This window comes from Pleurodeles waltl, chromosome 11 (assembly GCF_031143425.1).
Source record: "Pleurodeles waltl isolate 20211129_DDA chromosome 11, aPleWal1.hap1.20221129, whole genome shotgun sequence".
NCBI classification, from domain to species: Eukaryota; Metazoa; Chordata; class Amphibia; order Caudata; family Salamandridae; genus Pleurodeles; species Pleurodeles waltl.
The window spans coordinates 495,617,481-495,640,439 of record NC_090450.1 but is presented as its reverse complement, the minus strand read 5'-3'; the positions used below and the strand labels follow the sequence as shown (position 1 = coordinate 495,640,439).

Here is a 22,959-nt window from a genome sequence, read left to right as displayed (position 1 = left end):
GTATCACCCCTGAAATACCGCAGCCCCAATGCATGTGGGACAAGGATCTGCCCTTGTCACTATAATGTGATAGGAAATCTATAGACAGATTTTAGAGCAGATCTTTATTTCTCAGGCTGTGACATTTAGGGTTATCATTTACAACACTGTAAGCTGTTAAGGAACAATTAGGGACCTTTTGAGTTTCCATTTGATAAAAGTCCAGAATTCAAATGTGCTCACACAATGTACCCCAAAGGTACAAGACACCAATGTGTGTCACAAATTAAACTAACAACACAGGACTATGCCTTGCTTATTAAACAGCTTTCTTTCATTATCTGTATTCTTTTGTGCCACTGGCTTGCGTCACTCTTTCATAAAGACAGATTTCTGCAGCTCGCACTTTGTAGGTTGAGGATCTGTGTCTAATCATACTGCATAATATCAAGGTCTGTGTAGAGCAACCTTGTGTACTGTGGAGGTCTGTGTAGTGCAGCCTGCTGTAATGTGGAGTTCTGTGGAGAGCAGCCTGTTGTTCTGTGAAGGTCTGTGGAGTGCAGCCTTACTGTGGAGGTCTGAGGAGAGCAGCCTGGCGTGCTGTGGAGGTCTGTGTAGAGCAGCCTGGTGTTCTGTGGAGGTCTGTGGAGAGCAGCCTGGTGTTCTGTGGAGGTCTGTGGAGAGCAGCCTGGTGTACTGTGGAGGTCTGTGGAGAGCAGCCTGGTGTTCTGTGGAGGTCTGTGGAGAGCAGCCTGGTGTATTGTGGAGGTCTGTGTAGAGCAGCCTGGTGTTCTGTGGAGGTCTGTGGAGAGCAGCCTGGTGTTCTGTGGAGGTCTGTGGAGAGCAGCCTGGTGTACTGTGGAGGTCTGTGGAGAGCAGCCTGGTGTACTGTGGAGGTCTGAGGAGAGCAGCCTGGCGTGCTGTGGAGGTCTGTGGACAGCTGCCTGGTGTATTGTGGAGGTCTGTGTAGAGCAGCCTGGTGTTCTGTGGAGGTCTGTGGAGAGCAGCCTGGTATACTGTGGAAGTCTGTGTAGGGCAGCCTGGTGTTCTGTGGAGGTCTGTGGAGAGCAGCCTTACTGTGGAGGTCTGAGGAGAGCAGCCTGGCGTGCTGTGGAGGTCTGTGGACAGCTGCCTGGTGTATTGTGGAGGTCTGTGGAGAGCAGCCTGGTGTTCTGTGGAGGTCTGTGGAGAGCAGCCTAGTGTACTGTGGAGGTCTGTCGAGAGTAGCCATGAGTAGTATGAATATCTTCGGCACACCAGGCATGTATTATGTAGATCTGTGCAGTGAAACCATGTGTACTAAAGAGCTTTATGACAAGCAGACGTGTAGAATGTAGTGCTTGCAAAGCATCTTTTTGTAGCAGGAGGAGCTGTGCATAATCAATCTGGACAGTAACTTAGTCAGTGAGAAACCATCCCATCTAGTTCGTCGATTGAATATGTGGATAATGGTAATGTTATGCTTTAAAAAAATCAAAGAAATGTTAACGACAAATATAACAGAATCAGAACATGTTAGAAGTAAATAAAAAAACTTGAACGAGAAAGTGTAATTCAGTATGAATAGCTCATGTTGATAAATACGTTTTTGATTAAACCGAAGCAAGGTTAAAACTAAGAGAGTCATTGAAAGATGAACTAAAATGGGAACATTTTGTTCTGTCCTGTAGCTGTCCTTCCAACACTTGAGGGACAGAAAACCAAATAAAAACTGCTGTGCAAAGGAGTCAGAGTACTTCAACAAAATCTGAGTTGTCTCTCGGGTCTTAATAGATAGGTGTTAGTATATTAGAGGCCTTTGGTTGCCCTGTCAGGCACTACCTTTCAAGACACTTAAAACACATGTGCATGTAATAACCAAATGCATAGAACGCAGCAAAAATTGTGGGGGGCGGTAAATCTGGAAACATTCCAGTGGGAGGGAACACTACTGCTAAGTCTCTCGATGAATTGTGGTCCAAGGGATCTGTCTACCACCGTCAAGGGTTAGCCAAATCTTTAGAGCCCCGCGAGACTGTTTTAGCCTATTCATTTTGAAGATCCTAAACGAAGGGCTCAGTGCTCTCCTCCTGTGATAAGCCTGATGCCCCTTCACCCCACCTCTCCTCTGTGCAATCCTGCCTTCATATATTTCTGAAAAGATGTTAGCAAGACAATGTTTTCCAGAAAATGGAAGGGGAGCTAAGGCTGAGTTTTCCCGCCTGATAAGAAAAGAGTTGCTCCTCTCCCTGATCGCAGCCAGCCTTCAAAGAAATAAAGATAAAAGCATTGGCCTCATTCAAGTGATGGCTTCTTTAAGCCACTGTTATCAAAGGAGGAGCGAATAATTCCAAACATGGCAAAGACGGGGAAAGGCAGTGAGTCGCGCCAAGGGTTTACCGCTGACAGGTGCTCGAGTGCCTCTCTCGCACCAGCCATACCGAGGTGTCCATGGATATAAAATGACCCAATATCTCATCCAAGCCTCGGTCAGATCAGATCATTGAAAAGGGCCTTCTTTTTGTCGCCTGGCTAATACAGTTGGACATTACAAAGGAGAAATCAGCAATGAATCTCTTTCTTATGTCGAGTGTGAAGCACAAAGTGGCTTTTTAGGTCAATTACTGCAGTTGCTGGATTTGCACTTGAAACAAATGCACACAAACATAGCACTGAACAAAGAAAAATGACCAAGCCTTCGAGTTCTCGTGACATCATCAGTCATCGGTGCTGCAACGGCCAAATAAGCTGTGTAGCCAAATAAATTGTATACTTCGATGTCTTTCCTGCTGATATCAAAAACGATGTTTCATATTCTTGCACATGCCTTGCTTTGTTTTTAAAACGTAGTCTCCGAGAACGCCCACGTTGTCACATAACACAATGGAGACACTTGGAGATTGTCATAGTCAGAACGTAGCCAGCAGATAACATCTCCTCAGCACAGCCAAAGTACCGTAGTAATATTACTGATCCAACACTTGAAGGGAGAATTGGGCGACTCAATGATCATTTATCTGTTGTTTTCTAGAGACAGCAGTTAGTGTACGGCTCTCATTATAGGGGAGTTTTGCGTCATCCTACTTGGAAGGCCAGTTGTGCTTCAGTTCACTTTAAAGAGGGATGTCTTTATGAGTGTCTGGAAGGAGAGTGAATTGGTCTCGGAGCATCAGGCCATATAAAAATCCTGCCCGGACTGCTACAAAGCACTTATTTCAGTTTACTTCTTTCAGTACAATTGTTCGACTAATACTTATCGCTCAGAGCTGGTGCTTGAGTGTGTATGGGTTGATTTTTTATTGTTGCTTCAGGTAGCATGATGTGTTATAGTGTGTGATTTTCTGGACGAGTGTGGCAGCTTTTAATGTAGCCCCTGATTCTACTTTTAGCCAGAGGAGCAGATGATAGGGAATTTTCTGCATTCTGTAACTGTCCTAGCAGCTGCCTTGTGGGACCTACCACGTGTGGTTATCTTATTTTTTAAGACTTACTTTCCACCGTGTCTTTCCCTTTAGCTCATGCTGTACTGTGCTCACCTTTTTACCAACTCGTCTACTTGCCCCCCGTGGTTTTTCAGTGTAAGTTTCAGGCACATTAGGAGGAACATGTCCAAATTTAATTATAATAATATTTTTAATTCTTGATAAATAATGGATTACAAACCACAAATTTTGATCTAAATGGATTACGGAATTCTAGATATTTAGCTGAGTCGAACTGTGCAACAAATATATTACCTGTACTTCGAGAGAGGATCGGCAGCTACATGCATGGAGCATATCACCACCGTTTATCATGATTTTGCGGCTTAAAACTAAGTTAAGCGTGATTACAGGCTGCCTACTGTGCCCAGATAATACTTGTAAAATTCACGTATTTGCTAAACTGTAGAGCATTTTGAGTTGAAATGTATGTTTTTTTTATGTAAAGTGTGACTTATAACCCTATTGCTTATTTCTTAGTCAATGGATATGTGCATGTGTAGAGGATCACACCGAGTATGCCAATCCTCAGTCAGAATCAGCACCCCTACTTGCTACCTGTCAATCAATAATGCTCACTAAAGGATAGAGTTGCAGAAACCGTGGTCACCAAGGGAGTTTATATTGTTTTTATGGTAACTGGCAGCTCTGAGTTAACGAGAGGGCTTGGAGACATCCTGTTAAGGGGGATCTTAGCCCTCAACCTAGCAACTGTATTTTGCCAGACACAGGCATGTCTCTTACCCATTGAAATATTTTTCCACTCTTTCCCTCGAGTTATTTTCCCACACTTCTATTAGCACTGATGATGTGGTGTCGATTTAATTTATTGTAATGTTTGTACAAAATAACAGAGAATAAACACAATAAATGCGCGTATGCTACTGTAAATGCCTAATGTATATTTGTTATCTTTTATTTCTTACATTCTTACATTTCTGGTTTTGTTGGCACATGCATCTTCAGATGGACATCCTGAAGTCAGTCACATTGCTGAGTGCCCGGGGCAGCCCATGGCATGTTCTCTAGACATGTGGGATCATGCCAGTGGCGAGCAGAGTTGGCTAATTAAGAGGTAAAAAGTGAAATGAACTTGCAGCTGTCGTTGGGCGGGTCCCGCTCTGCGACCTTGTAGACTCTAACACGGCTTCTTATTCTTGGCGTCATTAGCATGTGGTGCTGGAGGTGAGGGGGCGAGAGGAAGTGTCAGCCCGTCCCCTGTGTGGGCACACTGGCCAGAGGCTCCGCGAGTGACCAGTGCAGGACCCTGGGCAACAGCAGGCCTCTGCCGCTCGCCCCCGCACTCCCAGCCAGGCCAGCTCGGCCCACCGAGCCTTTGTCCAGCTTGAGGTCTTAATCAGCCTCCGGTGACCTCGAAGTGACAGGAGGAAGATGGATGAGGAAGTGCGCGACCCCTGACCTGCCCGTGTATTTGTCCGGCCGGGGTGGGACAATGGGGGCGCGCCCGGCTCGGACTCCCCCGCCTAGGCTGGTGCTCCTTTGTAGCCTTTGAAAGATGCGGGCTCCTGGCCCTTGAGGCGGGCTAGCTTCACTTCCCATGATATAGATGTCATTCAATCCGGCTTACCGACCGGCAGCCACTGCGGCTAGATCCAGGGAAAGGGAATGCTGTGTTTACAGAAAGCGAGAAGGCCTTGTGAGTGTGACGATGAAAGATTTGGCGTTTGTGGTACAATCTGTGAGGGATGAGGCAAATAAGGAAAACTGGTTAACTGGAGAATGTGTCTATACCATGAAGTGCGCAGCCAGTGGGTCTACTCGGCCTCTCATGATTTGGAGGATGATAAAACGAGTACCAGTGAATTGGCAGCAATACTGGAGCCACTCCCCTTTGTGAAATGCCCTGTGCACGCGCACTATTGAGGTGTCCGGTTTACAATCATTTGCAGCTGTATTGATCATAAGAGCTCCGAAGACACTGTGGGCAGACGCACCGGAAATTAACACCCAGGGAGACATTGTAAAGCTGCAGGAACAGGCAACGGACAGTGTGTGTGGCGCACATCATCTGTAACAACTCTTAAAGCTGTAAATACTACATCAGACTAGAGAGAGCAGTTAGTGTACAGCTCATATTATAGGGGAGTTTTGCGTCATTCGTCAGTGGAGCTATAGGGCTCCCATAAAATGCCTCTCCTGGGCTCTGTAGTTAAAGTAATTGGAAAATAATCCATAATCTGCCCCACAAAGTAAAAACAAGCATTGGTAAAGCCACCAGGACTGGCATTCGCAGCCTCGTTTTTGGCTTTGTTAATGTTTGATTTGTTAAGGGATTTGAAAAAACTTTATGGTAGGGAAGCTGCTGGGCCTCGTCAATCCAAAAAAAAGTGGGTAAATGCAATAATATATTTGGTCTCAAATGCATCCATTGCTGTAGTGGCCACTGGCACTGAAGAACCACTTTGTGTGTGAATGTGCTTCTTGTGAAAGAGTAGCCTGCTCTAAGCCATAGTGGAATTAACCAATGGCTTAAGTGGGAGAACTTACTCCTCCAAGCTTTGGTGGGAAAAATAAAAATGCGAATGACAACATAACTGACCAACCGATGAAGACAGCTTACTGAAATCTCCTCTAAGTATATTATACACTAAATTTTAGTAAAGGCCTTGGATAACTCCTGGGCTAATGAGGTTATCCGTGTCCTTTCTGTTGGACAGCGAGGTATCGATCAGTGGACCACCTGCTAACCACAAACAGAAAACTGAGTTTAAATCCACGGCCCACACTGATTGCCTTTCCTCTAAGTATAATCATTTCTATCTCAGTGTTAGCTTTATAGCGTAGCACAGACCCAATCAGAGGCCCACACACATCTGAACTCCCAACACGACACTTAATGAGCTGGAGCACGCTAGACTACAAACAGCAGAGGAGAAACTTATACTAGACTACTGGGGTCTGAGGCACAGCTGGCAGACCATCGGCCTAATGCTTATTGGATATTTTCAATTGACCATTTAATGTATGTTTTCAATGTGCTACCATCACACAAGGATCCTATGTTGTTTGAACCAACTGGTATCGACCCCTGAGTCAAAGCTGGCGGCCGGCTCCATGATGGAACATGCTCTACTGCTCTCTTCACAATGGTTAATAACGATTAAAGATATTTGCCTCACAGCACCTGAACATATCCATCAGAGCACATCGGCACTTCATTATAACATTCTTCAAGGGCTGTACCTTTAATTATCACTAACGTTTATAGGTAGGACATGAGACAGAGACAGCGCTCACGGGCTACACTCACTCTTACGGTACATTAATGAGGCACTTAGGGCATCCTTAGAATAGACTTATCCAGCTCCCACATCTCTTCCAACCCAGATAACATATTTGCTCTCACTCTTCATGACTTGTGATATATTCTGTATGTTTCTATTCACCGATGATGAACAGGAACAGTATTTCTATACAAAAAGTGAGTTTTAAATATGTAAATGTAGGTATGCTAGATGGTCCAATAAAGTAAATGACTGGGCTACAATACCATGAAGGCCACCACCACTTGTCTGAGCAAAAATGCTCAAATGACTCACAATCCTTGGCATGCAAGGGGGACATAAGTGTAAAAACGGAAGCCCAGTAAAACACACAATCTCCTAACTTCACTGATGGGCTGAACACTTTTATATAGAGGACGTACATCTGACCATACCAGTGGCAGATGTGTGCTGTTCATTTCTTAACAACATACTATAACGTCTGGCACGTTATGTTGATGCCAACACGTTTATGGGCTAATAAGGCTCACACTATTGTTTTACAAGGGTAGACAGTTATTGTCTGGCCCATCAGGCTTCCTTTCGTATGACATCCGATGGTCACTTCATGTGAGTAGTGAGAGGTTAGTGGTGTCTCGCAGTACATTTAGGTAATGTCTGGTCCCGCCACAGCCAAAACTAAAACCCCAAAGTGTTCTCGTGGGGACTCTACAAGGAAGGAGAAAAGGCAGGAGTAACACACTGCACGTTTGTAGAAAACGACCGCAGAAAAATAGCTTCAACTGTGCTTAACAACATTTCATGAATACGTTCACTTGAGCCTCCATCAATAAGAGGCCGGACCACAATGTAATGTAGGATGCACAATTCTTTGGGCCCTTGCTGTATTCCACTTTCTCATTTTTTATTTAAATGCCACTGCAATTTCGCACCAGCAAGACGAGCTGGGGGTTGCATGGTTGCAATGAGAACATCACAATGAGGAGGAATTCTTGAAGGTGCCTCATTTCCAAACTTAAAGCACTCAATGATATACTGATTGCACTTTGCAGGTAAACATATTAGTGGTGACTGTGGTGCCACCTAAAGACGGCCAGAGTTGGGATGCAAAGCAGTAAAATCTGGAATGTGTAATTCATTGTTGATTATGTTAGTTTAAATTAAACTGCAGCTCAAGGAGACAGAAAAAGGCAATTATCCAAAAAAATCCAATCAAATCAGAAGACTTAGCGGCTTTTCCAGAATGTCGGCTCCATCATACTTGGACTCATGAAAGCACAGGTTTAATTTGGAGTGCGATTTACCAATAAAGTTGCAAAGACCTGTGGGTGTGGGCCTTGAAAAGTAGCCAGGGTGGAATGACTCTGAATGTAGGCCTTCTGTTAAATTTCTTCTCTGTAATTACAGAGCAGACAAGAGATGGAAAACAGACTTCCCTGGCCCACCCCAACACACAATGAAGACACGTTTCAGCCATGAAGATCACATTATGATTGGAGTAGATGGAAAGACACTTAACAGTCCAGCTCCAAATGAAGATTAATTACAAGGACAAACATGTGCAACCAATTACGCCCTCCGAGAAGTTCGTGGCCTTTGTGAGATGATAAATCTCGACTTCGACATATATGAACACTTAAACATTGCATAAATGTCTACGAATTGAGCTCTCCGCAAAAGCCGGGAGGGTTATGGTTGCAGCTTACTGGAAGCAAACTAGTGGGCAACTCTAAAACATGCCCATCTTACTTTGTGTGATGCAAGACAATTATTCTTCACTCCTCCAATCATGTGAACTAATGTACTGTCTTCTAACAAAGCACCTTCTACAAAAGGTATGCAAACTTTCCACACATTGACCAAAATAGCAGGAAAATATGAATATCAAGCCGAGATTCACCATTGGGTGGATAGGACAAATGTTGGCCGAAAAACACACTATCCCATCTCGCATACCTTCAAGAATGCCAGCACCCACACTGGCGGCACTAAGTTAATTGCCTACATCTATGCGTTTTACCAGCCAAAAATACACGTCCACCTTCAACTGCTCTGTAAAGATTCACTGTAGTGGTTATTTCATCCTCCTTTTACAAAAACTGGATTACATAGGAAAGTACTGCATAAACCCATACAAATTCAAGGCATGGTGAAGATGTGGGTGGGGATAGCGAGAAGTGAGTTCCAAATTGTGGCTAGTGATTGCTGTGGATCAGTTGTGCCAACACTGTCGTAGTAGGGGGCTGAGGAATGTTTGGAGAATGGGACAAGATGGCGCGTTTGAGTACAATGCAAAGAAGTTGGGAGAAAGTATGTACGCTAGTGGTTGGTGAAGAGTTGAAGAGGGGATGGAGAGAAAACTACAATTTACAGAGGAAACAAACACATCCACTAAAGTTTGAATAAATGTATTAGAGTTTGAGTTGCAGCTGCGTATAACCCACCAGATCAACGCAACATAAAACAAATCATAAAGGATAATCAAATTCACATTGTGCCTTCATTTAACGAGACGTTAGATTTAGCAATGAAACCTCACAACTATGCTCAAAATGTGAAAACGTTAATTCGAGCGAGAACATTCAGTCCAGATTTGCCTCATATTTCAAAGATAGGAGACAGATGGATGCATGAACCACCTGTTTCTGCATCTTTACTTAATGTGTGCGTGGTTTCTGTACAGTGTTCTGAATCCAGCCAATACTAATGTAAAAGCATGCTACGCCAATGCCACTCGCCTTCTGCCGACTACAGTGGCATCATTTGTGTTGTCAGAATTACACATGGCTAGGCCTGGCCACCTGGAGCTCTTGGACCTGCTCATTGGACCTCTCTGTCCAACCTGATCCTCTAGAGGCTCTTCATTACTGGCTTGTGGCCATTTGGTGTCATCTATAATTCTATTAATTACATGCTCGGAGCGCTAATGAAAAGTACAATGTGTATTTTCCTACCTTGGCACTCTCCGTTTCGCTCTTCGTAGCCAGCATTGCACAAACAGTTGCCAATCGGTACGAGCCATTCACCATCTGCCCCACAGTACATTTTTGGCACATCTTTCTCTTCCGAGTTGTTGACACAGGAGCCACGGACTTCGACGAGTGAAGAGGTGTCGGCCCCGGTGATGGTGTCTGGAAACTGAGCCAGGTTGCGCACAGTCAAGGGGCACTTCTTGTAGAAGACACGAACAGACACCAGAGCAATGCAGGCCCCCACATCCTGGAATGCCAAGTAAAACCCCTTCTTGCTAAGTGGTCCTACATCCCGAACCTCTGTGTTTAGCTTCATGATTCGGTCTCCGATGTCCACCTGCGTGAAGCTCTCATCGGCTGCAATGGTGTCAATCTTGCCGAACTGGCTTTCACGAATGTATCGGTCCTTGTCATTGTTGGATTCACAGTAATAGAGGTTGAAGGTCTCCTTACACGTTCCCATGACACCAGGTAAGCTGTTGCAGTCCCTGAGCGTGAATTTGATTTCAATGTAGACTCTCTGTGCCCCCTCCCGCGGAATCCAGTCAGTCCGTAACCAGTTGTTTTGACTCGGCTCCATCACATTGCACACTTGATAGGTACGTATTGGTGTGTTCTTCTCATCCATAATGCTGACTTCTTCCCACTGGTGGAAATAGACATAAAGGTTATCAATGAGATGTAGTTTCTATTTGCCTCATTTTAAAGAGAATTGTATGTGTTAATAGCAACAAAGAATCCTTATAAATGGATCACAAGCTATCCTGGACAACCAATAAGGCTCTTCAAAGTGAACTACCTTGTTTTTACGGCGCACAACCAAATCATCAATAGTGTTATAAGCTCCGTAATAGGTGGCAACATTTTAAAAACACAGCTATTGAAAATGTGAAACAAGACCATGTTGATCCTTAATTGCATAAAAGACTAATGTCCCCCCAAGCCCTTCAAATTCATATTACTGCTTTCATTCTAAGGAAGTACACAAGGGCATTCGCAGATTTAGCTTTCAATCATTATTCTGGGCTGGCCTAATGTAATCACAGAAAATATTCAAAATAGTTTCCTCTGACAATTTGCAGACTAGATTCTCTGTGTTATTTGTTACATTTAATGTTTACCTGATAATGAAATACAACGAAAAACAGGTACAACCACATGACACTGTAAATCATGTGACACAAGTGGCCACATAATTTTGATTCAAAGTTTTTATTTGCTCTCGGGGCGCTTTATGCAAGATCGTCTCCCTGCCCGCTACACTTGTGCATGCTTATGCCTGCTCGATAAATCAAAATAGGCCTAGTTGTGGCCTGCAAATTACGCAAAACACAATCAATATCTGGTGTGTTGCCGGGTCGCTCAGACAAGGAAAACACATCTGTTAACCTTTCAATGGACGGTATTAAATATTTACCAGGGACTGGGTGGGGGTGTTGGCTTCAGTTTGCAACAGCGGTGTTACGGGTTCTGCTTCATGATCAATATGAGCAAGTCCGAGTTGGATGCTATTTTACCACCTTCTAGCAGCTCTTGTGTCTGGCACAGCACATCACAAGGCTGATCAGTACAAGTTCTATTGCTGTGTTTCTGCAATCAGGGGCCATTAGGAGCATGAGTGCTCACTGTTTTCTTACATTTCAAATGTAAGAATTTTACCGCCGTGCTGGCAGCAAAAATATACCAAGATGCTTCCAACTGGTCAAGTTGCACCTTTCCTTCTGACTGTCTGAAGGAAATTCCAAACAAAAAGTCTTTGTCATATAATGTTAAGACCCCTTTTTTGCCGATGGTCACCTAACTGAAACTCCCTCTGTGGTAAAAACACTGGCACACCAAGGATGCACCAAAAACTGCCAGCGTTGATGATAATTAACTCTTACAATCCAGGCCTGTCTGGGGGAGACGCTGGTAGTTAAAGCCCCCTTAGGTGCTCTGCTGCACTTTTCATGCCCCAAAGCTTTGCACCCAACTGTAAAATTTGAGGTAAAACATTAATTTGCTTAATTGTGCAATAGCAGCCATCCTTTGGGCTTAGGTTGGTTCCTGTGTACCAGCTAGTCCTCTGCTTTCATATATCCAGCTCACTGCAGGGCATAGAAGGACTCTGCATTAAAGAGTGTCCAAGTATGAACTGAAAAAAAGTGAGTGTGCGTAATGGAGGTGCCGTCCTTCGAATTACACACAATGCACAACAAGCCCACAAGAGGCAGACCTCTTTACACAGAAAAAACACACCAGACAGGTAATCCACTACCGGAAAAGGGAGTGTTTAATATTGTTCTACGTAAATATTTTCACCAGAATATTGACTTCCAGAATCTAAAGGTTACTATAGATCTAACCATTCTTTACGCCATATGGACTGTGTGTGTGTGTGTGTGCGTATCTTAAAGATATGTATATATGGAGTTAAGAATACCTACACTACTACAACAAATACTTCCCACTGAAACGAGATTGAGAAATTACAAGAAGAGTACAATCTTGGCTAGTGGAGTGACAGCCATTTCAATTAGTGGTCGGTATGATTGTTCATCTATTGATGACCGGATCGGAATAAGCTGTGACTGCACGACTAGCCCTCGGTGAAATGTGAGTGAGGCATTCTTAATGAGTCTTCCATGGATGTGGGATTAACTGGGGTGCCTGGAAGACAAAACTCTCGCTGCATGCATGTCAAAGGACGAGGTCGCTTGTCGACAATGGGCAGTGAGTATGCACTCACTGCACCCGCCTGCCAATCACAGTGACTTGGGCGTAAAAGGTGCCTTAGCAACAGCACACTTGTGAGAAACCATCATGTTCAAGCCCAACAGCAGCCTGGATCAGCCCTTCTTGCTGTAGTGGTATAGTTAATCCATGGGGTTTGTACGATCCAAGAACACAAGCAATTCTATGGTTTTTCATTGAAACATTAGCTTTTCCAACTCAAGTTCCCGCACCAGCTCTGTTACAAATGAGAAAATCTATAAGAGCCTAGTTGTGTCTTGCAAGTGGCTGCACAAAGGAACACCAAAACTTATTTCTATGTGTCCACTGTGCACAAGGCAGGACGGTGAATCCTAGGTAGATTACTTCATACGTCTTCAGCTTTACTATAACATGGTCAAATTCGATGTATTTCGACATCTAATTCAGTGATTTAATGCGATTGAGCAGATGTGTCGATTGAGGACTGTCTTAAGTGTGTGTTTGGCCTGCTGACTTTAGCCAACAAAGTACTTTTGAAATGAAATTGGCTTTAGTTATGTTTGGCTGCAATTCTCCCCCACCTAGCCTTCAACACATAATGACACTTCTATTAGAAAAAAACTACTAATCTGAACATCAGCATAGGCTGCCTTCTTACAGGAAGCCAGAAATTATTTAAGCTTGAGCACTTTTTCTCTACAGAGCTGTTACCTATGGCAGTCCATCTTTGTTGATAAAAATATATAACTCTTATTAAACACAAATGCATTTCCTTTTGCGCGACCATTTCATGAAAAAAGAAACCTCAGAACAGATGAACAGTTTGTTCCAATCTTGTGCCGGGTTCGGATACCCCAATTACAGGTGCAGATTCTGGTTGGTACACTGGATCACATTTCCCCACTGCTTTATTTTATCCTTAAAGGGGCATGCAAGAGAGGTCTCAGCCGGCCTCTCATTTCCAGGTCCACTCTTGCCCTTTTTGGTACTTGGTCTTCCATGACAAGGGCCATCCCTTGGGAGTGTAGGGTTTCTCCCACAAAGACTAATTCACTTCATGGGGCCCTGGCGGAAATCTGACCTGCCCACCACAATCAACAATAATCGAGCCATTAGAACTCTCCAGAAGTGCACTAATCATTCCATTTCACTGTTTGATTGCATCAGACTTACCCCTCCTTCAAGCGGACTGGCAATCCAACCGAGCTCGCCCTGCACCGATCTTGAATCCAGGAGCGTCACTGTAAAGGAAAATGAAAGAGTATATAACTACCACTTCTCATGATGGACAGTCTTCCATGGCGGGTGGAGCGGTCTAGTACACGAGCGTCCAGCATAGGCCAAGGAGGGACAGGACCATTCAAGATTGTCAGGATAGGCATAGAAGGTAAACCTGCACACAATTATTGTAAACGAAACTCATTCACAGAGTCTGAGGTTATTCTGAAAAGCTGGCATGGGACTGACATTCACGGATTCCTAGTTTATTGGATAAGCTGGTGGTCTTTGAACCTGGAGTCTTTGGTTTTAAAGTCACCTTTGGAGCTAGAGTAAACACTTCTAAGTCTAGGCAGATCACTTTAATTCCCTGTTCCCGAAAGTACAAGTATGCCTAGTGTTTAAAAGGGGCCAATATGTGTAAGGTAAAGAGCATGCAATGTGTTGTGATTATATTGTCCTAGTCATCACCTGCACGACTGCTCTATGTAACCTCGATCCAACACACTGCACTGCCTTGTTACCATGTGCAGTGTTCCTTGCAGAACTGCATCATCTGTAAACTGATACATTTTTTCTGACTAGAGGGGCTCAAGTTATGTTTACAATGAATATTTAGTAGGCCTGGCAAATGTTTTAGATACACACAAAATCTACCATGTGCCAAAATATATATCTGACGGCGTTTTCTAATAAAGGAATAAACCTGTGACCACACAAACAGGCCAGAAGGGAAAATAGGGGAAGCCTGGGGCCAGTTCTGTACCCTGGCAGTTGCATTTTGCAGCACGTTCTCTGCTTGCACATGACTCAAAGAGCCTCTTTCTCAAAAGTAGTTGCAGGGCAAACCCTTTGAAGGGACTATTTGCAATAGTCATTACCAATACCTACATATCAAGGCAGGATAAGGCCTGCGAGCTAATGTACCGTCCCTGAACTACTGCAGCAGCACAGCTCCCCTCCCAGTTACACATTTACTCTTGCATTACATTTACATCACAGACGCACTATTGTTTTGCACTTTTATTTATTATGAGCCTGCGCACAATTTTTTCACGATGTATGACCTTGTGAGATTGATTTGACTATAAAACGTCTCGCAAAGTAAAGTTTTCTTCCTTCACATTTCAGTGTAAGGTACACCCTGACAGAGAAAAGTTACTAGAGATACCTGTGAAAATAATTTCGTCAAATGTATAATTATTTTGTAAAAGTTGTACTTATTTGAAAAAAAAACTGCTAATTTCGCACGCTCCAAATTTGGTGGCATTTGAAGCTTAATGCATTATACGAGAACACGCATTTTAATTTACAGTCCCTATCCTGAGACGTGCTCTAACAAACCGCTGAGGTAAATCTGAAAGTGCAGAACGCTCTATTCTCTGAAATGAGCTCAGAAATGTGAATCCCCAGCTCTGCTTATTACCTGCATCTTTTTTTGACATGTGTGCTGCGCCTTCAGGGCCTGAAAACAACCAGAAGGCTGAGTCTGGAATCAGCACTCTCACTTGATAAACTAGCCGATGTACAGCACCTATCAAAGGGGAATTAGTCAAGCAGAACAGTGACTGAAAATCATTACACGGGACCTCGGGCCAGAAACACATTTCTTCCACCTGCGAGGACGTGTCAGGTTATTTCTCCCAGGAGCTGTGTGGCGCGGAGGAGGTGGGTGCCAGCAGGGAGACGTCTATATCCGCCTCCCACCCCCCGCCGAGCGCCCTTCGTTGGCTTTCAATTTAAGGGGGACAAGGGAGACAAAGGCCACAATGAGGCCCCATTCATGAGATGGGGAGAAGGAAGAAAAGAGGACGTGAGGCGAATGAAAAAAAGCAATAAGGTGCGGGCTCTTCAGCCCAGGGGGCGCTGAGCAGTGACACTTATGGGAGCAATCCCCTCCTAGAGAACATGGCCACTCGTAGCAGAAGGCCCGGCCACAGGAACATGCTCACTCATAGGAGCAGCGCAAACGGCTCATAGCACCAGGGAAAACCGAGAGAAGGTGCCACTCGTAGCAGCATGGCCACCCTAAAGACCAGACCACTCATAGCAGCAGGACCGTCCTAGAGACCAGACCACTCATAGCAGCAGGACCGTCTGAGAAATGTATCACTTATAGCAAAGGGGTCCCCCTAGAGACCAAACCACTCATAGCAGCAGGGCCGTCTGAGAAATGTATCACTTATGGCAACAGGGTCCTCCTAGAGACCAAACCACTCATAGCAGCAGGGCCGTCTGAGAAATGTATCACTTATGGCAACAGGGTCCTCCTAGAGACCAAATCACTCAATGCAGCACGGCAGTCTGAGATAATGTATCACTTACGGCAGCAGGCTCCTTCCAGAGAACAAACTACTCACAGCTACAGGGCCTTTCTGCAAAACAAACCACTCACAGCAAAAGGGCAGTCTGAGATAATACGTCACTCATAGTAGCAAAGTCCACCTTGAGGACAACCCCCTCATAACAACTGTGCTCTCAGACAGAACAAACTAATCATAAGAACATGGCCCTCATCACAGGAGTACTCTCTCTGAGAACAAACCATCTCATAAACACAGGACCTGCTGAAAGAACGTGGTCTCTCGTGTAGCAGGGTCCCCCTACAGCATAAACAGCTTATAGCAGCAGGAAAATCCAAAAGAACAGGTCTCTTATGGCAGCTGGACCCTCTTAGCGAACAAAACAGTCATACCACAGGTGCTTCCTCGAGAATAAACCACTCACAGCAGTAGGTGGGGCCCACCTAGAGGACAAACCATTCATAGCAGTACTGGCCTCCAGGAAAATGTGTCACTCAGGAAAGCAGTGCCCTCCTGGAGAACAAAATACTTGTAGAACCTGGGCAATCCAAGAAAATATGCCACCACAGCAGACAAACACCAGTAGATAGAAAAAAAGACAGTATGTCATCAGGGCCCTCCTCAAGAACAAACTAATCCTTGCCACAGGGCCATCCAAAGAACAGTGCCCTCGTAGCAACAGCACCATCACCGCGTAGGATCCTCACAGAAAATACAGCCTCTCATGTTAGCAGGGACCTCTGAGGTAACGATCCACTCCTAGCATGTGGTTCACTAAGGTAGCAGAGATTTTCTGCGGGACTTTGTTACTCATGGTTGTAGTGCCATCCCAGAGAACACGGACTAAGCCAGCAGACCCCTCCAGGAGATCCCAGTCACCATAGGGCCTCCCATTGCATAGGACCACGCTAGAAAACAGCATCACTCAACTCGGGACATTCCTGATACCAGAAACTCATGACCACAGAGAACACCACCATCCATTACAGCAAGACCACCACAGAAATAGCCCTCCTGCCTATGACAGCAGGACAGACCCATGCATGGCAAAGAAAGTAAATGAACTAAGCACGGCGCCGTAAGGGGCAGGACCGTGAAAATGAGAATGAAAAAAGGCTGTTTGGAACGATAGCACGACTGTGGTTCACTCTGTCGTCCATGACACGCCACGCAATTGCACAGTTCACTGCCACCTGGCTCTGGGCATTATGGCCATCCCAGACAACAAAGAAATGTTCTACCAGAATAACATGGGTTAAATACTGACAACCAAAAAACGTCCAAGAGGGTATATAAAGGTACGAACAGAGGTACTTATTTGATATACTTAACTCCACAAAGCCTGGTGATATATATATATATATTTTTTTTTTTCACAGTACATGCACGTAGAGTCTATAATACCAAAGCTACGCTTAACTACACATAATTTCCCATCACAATATTTCAGTGCTTGATATTTAGTCCACTGCATTTTTGCATCACAACATTTCTGCCCACAATATTCTGGGTACAGTTTGTTGGGTAATTACCCGTGGCTCTCTTTACTCAAACAAAGGGGTGCTAGCTGCTGTTTAAAATAATAAAAATCCCTACCCCCAGCCCCCTTCCACCGCCCCAATATAAGGGAATTTTATGGTTCTTGTTTTCATATTATAGCAACACTTTATCACTGAGCAAGCTGGTGCCAGGAGATACTCTTGGCTTTCCACAACAAATGGTGCCATAAAGATGACACGATTCCCCAACCCCTCCATTACATCTGAGTCGGCCATTTGGGGACTGCAGTGAAGATAAAGAGCCTATTGGAATCTATCTGATCACTATTTTCAACAACAGTCTAAAAGAGATAAGGGAGTAAAAAAATGGATGAAAGGTTTAAATGTAGAGGGTGCAAATAATCATTTCTCCAATGCATAATTTTAAGAATGTAATAATACAATGGCTATTACCCCCACCCCCCGACCGCATCCCAACAAGATTTTTTTTGTCACTTAGTACTGTGGATAGTTCACTAGTTTCAGCGACCTGAGCGGGCGGAAAGACGGCGCCTAATTAAATAGAAAACGGCTGCCTGCAGCCTGCAAGTAGATCGTTACGAGAGTTGCATTAACCCGCTTAGCTATCTTACTTGTGCCTCACAGTACGGCTCCAACGTTGGAGCGGCGAAGTAAAGGAATTTAGTAGCAAAGCGCTTTGCCAGTAATACAATAGCGTTGAAACGATGACATTGGGGTCTCTTTTGTGGAAGTTAGATCCGTACCAGGTATTGTTGGTGGATTGAAATTACATTAAGTTTAGCTTTTTTGCATGATTAATAAAAAAGACATTGCAGCTGGGTTTCGGAAAGAAACATAACTATATGCGTTAAGTGCATAGAAGTGGAGAAACGTTGAGGCCACTGAAAGACACTAGAAGTGCAGTTCATCAGTGATTGACCTGGTCAAAATCCTACAGAAGGCACTGCTTCCGTTTATTGCGGTGAGGAACAAGGGGTAACGGGGTGTGCGCCACCTCGCTATGCAGGTCCTGGCACCATACCTTCTGAAATCATCCCTCCACAAGGGCTGAAGTGCATATCCTCCTTCATTGGTAGCACAATGAGATGCTTAAGTGCGGTGCGTTTAGGGATTCAACAAAATTGTCCTCAAGTTATTGTTGATGGGAATGGTGGTTTGAATATATTGTCATGTCTCTTTAACTACTTCCAAAACATTCGACCTAGCGCCTAAATTCTTTGGACGCTTTAAAGCCGGGATTCATCTCGCCACAACCAGAGTGCGCAGCTCTGAAGATCATCTCAGCAAGTTGTTGTCAGTGTTGCTTGTTCACAACTCGTGTACGCGCGTGCGTGCGGAGGAATTCGTGCGGCAACACCGCAACGGTGCACTTTTTGGTCCCATTGCAAAGCTGCATACGTTTAAACAAGAACACGTGAGCTCTACTCCCGGCTTCTCCAGTTGGCCGAAATAGCTCGACCCTGGACAAAGCTAGGGTCATAGTTCCATGCACACTTTTAAACTTGCCAACTATCAGTCAATACAGGAGCGACGCGATCTCAACTCGGGCAGTTTACGCCCTCTTCAAAGCGCCTACAAGTGATTCAGGTGGCGTGGTCCTAAAGAAGGCTTCTTGTTTACTTCACACACGAACAATACAAAAAGGACGTTGCACGCCCTGAATAAAATACCCTTTGCAGAGTGCCGAGAAGACCATTGCACACCGTTCTGCTTTTGCTAGTACAACTCCTCATCAGTTCTTAGTAAGCGCTACATAAATACAATTACAACAAAACAGGAACAGTAACACCAGATCTGTAACGGTGACCCGGTGCACACACCGTAACCCTGGCGAGGCAAGGCAGACATTGGCATCTGCCTGGAATTGGGCTGTGGTGTGCTCCGGCTGCATATGACACGAATCGGGGAAACCCCTGCCTGTCTGCCAGAGTCCTCCCAACACCACCACCTGGAACCCTCCGAGGATAGCGCCTGCAACGTAGACTTGTTTTCAATATAAACACGAAGGATACACCGAAATAATAATTAGTATTTGTAGACAGGAGCGGCCTAGGGCCACCACAACAGCAGCAACGCCGTGTGCCAAGTTCGGTACATTTACCTAGCAGTGCACCGAGGGCCACGGGCTCTCAGAGACAGTCGCCGGAGAGGCCAACGGGGTCCCAAGACTTTCTGGGGCACGACGGACCCGGCCACTTTCAGCCTTTGAGGCCTGTAGTAGTAGTTCTGGCTTGGGCATTAGTTTACGCACTTGTATAAGGTCCTTGCTCAATGACCTCTTAACCCGTTCTATGGGGGGTTGGGGGGGCTTCTGAGGGCCACATCGACCAGGGAAGCTGTCCACGCTAGAGATGATCTCCGTGTGTGCGGTGAGGCCAGTCCGACTCTCATGGAGAACAGGGGTTACCTGACCATGGCAGGCTAACTGAGAGATTAAAGCAGGTCACCAAAAAGCACAAAACATAAACATACTCAACCAGAAACCATCCCACACTCACCCCAAAATATAGCACCCTCGCCCACAAACCAGATCGCCTTCGCTCAAAAAACGTATCACCTGAATCGCAAACCTTACCATACGTACTCGAAAAAAAAAACAACCGACAGCCAAAAGGATCACCACAGGTATCAAAAACAGGGGAACCCCGAATTACCCCACCTCCATCAAAATATCGACTACCCCACCCAGAATCATTACCCTCGCCACAAGCCCTATCAATTTAATGTAAAAAAATCGCCTTAATCAAAAATATGATACCCCTCCAAAAATTAGATCGCAATCACTCAGAAAAGATACCAACTCACACAATAACTACAACCTTAACGCAAAACCTGAACCCTCTCTCCTCTTCCTCTCTCTACAGCTATGGCTCGATAATAGTCATCCAAAAGTATGGTCCTGAAAAACATATCACAAAACCTTATCATAAATCTCGCAAAAACAGACCACCAAAGACCTGGCCACAAACCGCCCACAAGCCTAGCAGAGAAGACAGGGCATAGGAGCACAACCAGTCTCACACCACTTGAGGGCTGTGATAGCAAATTGACACATTTTAAGTTAAATCATAATTTTAGCGCCCAATTCGGAACATGGCTCCAGATACAACTCTGATCCAGCTCTCTTAAACCACGCACATAGTGCCTGCATCCTGTAAAGCAAATGTATAGAAACCAGGCCATCTTGCGCCAAAAGAGTGCACGAAGCTTTCAACCACCTGACTGACTGCCTCACACCGAAAATGCTGACACGGTGCAGGTTCACAGCAAAAACCTTACCACCATCACAGAACTTCAAAAAAAAAACGGACGATGAAGCATCCGGAAGATGTCCAGAGAGTACCAAGCAAATTTGGAGAAGCCGAGAACATCACGGATATTCGACATTGGGAGGTGTTTACGTGACGTAGCCAAGGAAGGGCACGAGATACCTCTGTATTAGATAAAGACGTGAGACAAGGACAAAAAGGCGAGATGGACAAGGGTGGCAAAAAGAAGGAGAAAGGAAAAGAAAGAATACGCAGGAAGAAAATTAATGCCCCGTGGTATCTGTGCCCATCTGAAGGAGGAGGTTGCAGCACAGGTGCCCGCAAGCCAGGTTGGTACCATCCATGCCCAGTCCCTCTGCTATCAATCCACACAGCCTTGGTTCCCGTTCGCGGATCCCACACGCAAGTTGCTGTCGCGCAGCTGAACTTTATCCTCCAGAGAGAGACCTCCTGTGGGTCCCCGTGTCGGGCCCCGTCCAGAGCCCTTACCTTCGCTGGCAGGGTAGACACGCGAACCGGTGACGGCGAGGCAGGGCCTGCAGAGGGCGGCCAGGAGGAGCAGGGTGTTGAGGGTGCGGGACATGTCTGCTGGAGTCGGAGCTGCTGCTGCTCCAGTCGCTTCTATCCCAGTGGAATCAATGCTCGCGCTCTGTCCAGGGCTCGCGGCACTGTCGCCAGGGGCGGGGCTTGGAGCAGGATGTCACGCGTCACTCAAGCCTCTAACCAGTTACAGAGAGGCTGATCTGCGTCGTCCCGCCCCTTCTGTACCTGGTCTGGCTTAGCAAGTCCGTCGGGGGGGGGGGGGGGGGGGGGTGCTCGCGAGATGACGGGCGCCGCTCACTGAGGCTGCAATGTATAATAGCCCCTTGTCCCCGCAGACCAGGAGGTAAAGTCCAGCTAGTTAGACTTACCTCTATGACGGACCAAGAGGTGACGTGCATGTACTTACCCCGCCTCCCACAATCCATGATGCACACAAGTAGATGTAGTTACGCCTACGACATCGCAGTAGTTAAAGTCCGTGCATCTCCCCGTTCGGCAGACCAGGCGGTAAAATACAGCTATTTACCTCTAAGTTGGACTGGGAGGTAAACTAGATCTAGTTAGCCGTAAACCGAACTAGGGTCACACTACAGCTACCTACCCCCGAGGCAGACCATAACTCCGTGTCACCAAACGGAGAAGCGGGCTCCACGTTGTTTACTGTAACTTTCATCGGGCACTGCGTTTTCAACCATTTTGACAGCTTTGCCACCGTTCTTTTTTACAGTTAAAGCAAACCTTTTTTACAAGTGACATTGAGGATATCTTTGTAGCTGATTGTTACACTGACTCTCCTGTTAAACTGGGCCACATGAAAACAGTAATTTATTTGTTTCACACACGGAGACAAAGTACAAAAAATACAGTGTACGATGAACCTCTCTGCTAACCTTCCCCAGACCATCCTGTCTTTCGTAACTAATCCCCTGCTTACTGGTTACCCCCGTTTCCTCTACAATTCAATCTCTGCGCAGTTCATTGCTTGTGAGAAACTGCAGGGCTTCAGACCGATATAGTGAAGAAGTATTGGCAAAGCCAATAGGTCTCACCTGTGCAGGAGCTCTTGGATTGCCAATGGGTTTTAGCCATGTAGTTCACCAGTGAGGCTGCAGTTCAAGATGGCTAAAAGACAGTGGCATTGAGGAGAGTGGTGTTGAGTGTCGTAGAGTGGAATGGCAAAGAGTGGAATGGCTGAGAGTATCATGTATTGGAATGGCATAGTGTTGTGTAGAATGGCACACACTGGTGTGGCTGAGAGAGAGGACTGGTGTAGAGTGCATTGGCAGATAGTGTTGCAGAGTACAGTGGCGTAGAGTACAGTGGCATTGAATTCAAGGCCATACAATGCTGTGTTTTAGAATACAATGGTGCAGAATAGAGTGGCACAGAGTGGAGTGGTGCAGAGTAGAGTTCAGTGGCATAGAGTGCAGTGCTGTAGGGTGCAGTGGCACAGAGTAGAGTGGCGTAGAGAGGTACAGATTGGAGTGGCATAAAGTTGAGTGATACAGAGGGCAGTGGCGTAGGGTAGAGTTGAGTGGCATAGAGTGTAGTGCGTAGAGTGCAGAGTTGAGTCGAATGGCATAGAGTGCAGTGGTGTAAAGAGGTGTAGTGTAGAGTAACATAAAGTGGTGCAGAGTAGAGTATAGTGCCATAGAATGCAGTGGCATACAGTGCAGTGGCATAGAGTGGACTAGTGCAGATTATAGTGGCATATAGCTTAATGGCATAGAGCCAAGTGTTGCAGAGTAGAGTGCC

At 45.5% G+C, this 22,959-nt stretch overlaps 1 protein-coding gene across 1 annotated transcript in view; it reads right to left on the bottom strand.

Annotated features, from left to right (window-relative positions):
* Positions 1-21,310, bottom strand: part of EPHA4 (EPH receptor A4) — a 138,967-nt gene extending 117,657 nt beyond the window's left edge. The window contains exons 1-3 of the mRNA XM_069213877.1: positions 21,151-21,310; positions 13,525-13,592; positions 9,640-10,303 (exon numbers count right to left, since the gene is read on the bottom strand). Of these exons, the coding sequence (XP_069069978.1) occupies positions 9,640-10,303; positions 13,525-13,592; positions 21,151-21,244 (826 nt within the window). The 5' untranslated portion in view covers positions 21,245-21,310. The remainder of the gene's footprint in view (positions 1-9,639; positions 10,304-13,524; positions 13,593-21,150) is intronic.
* Between the last annotated feature and the right edge of the window lie 1,649 nt (positions 21,311-22,959).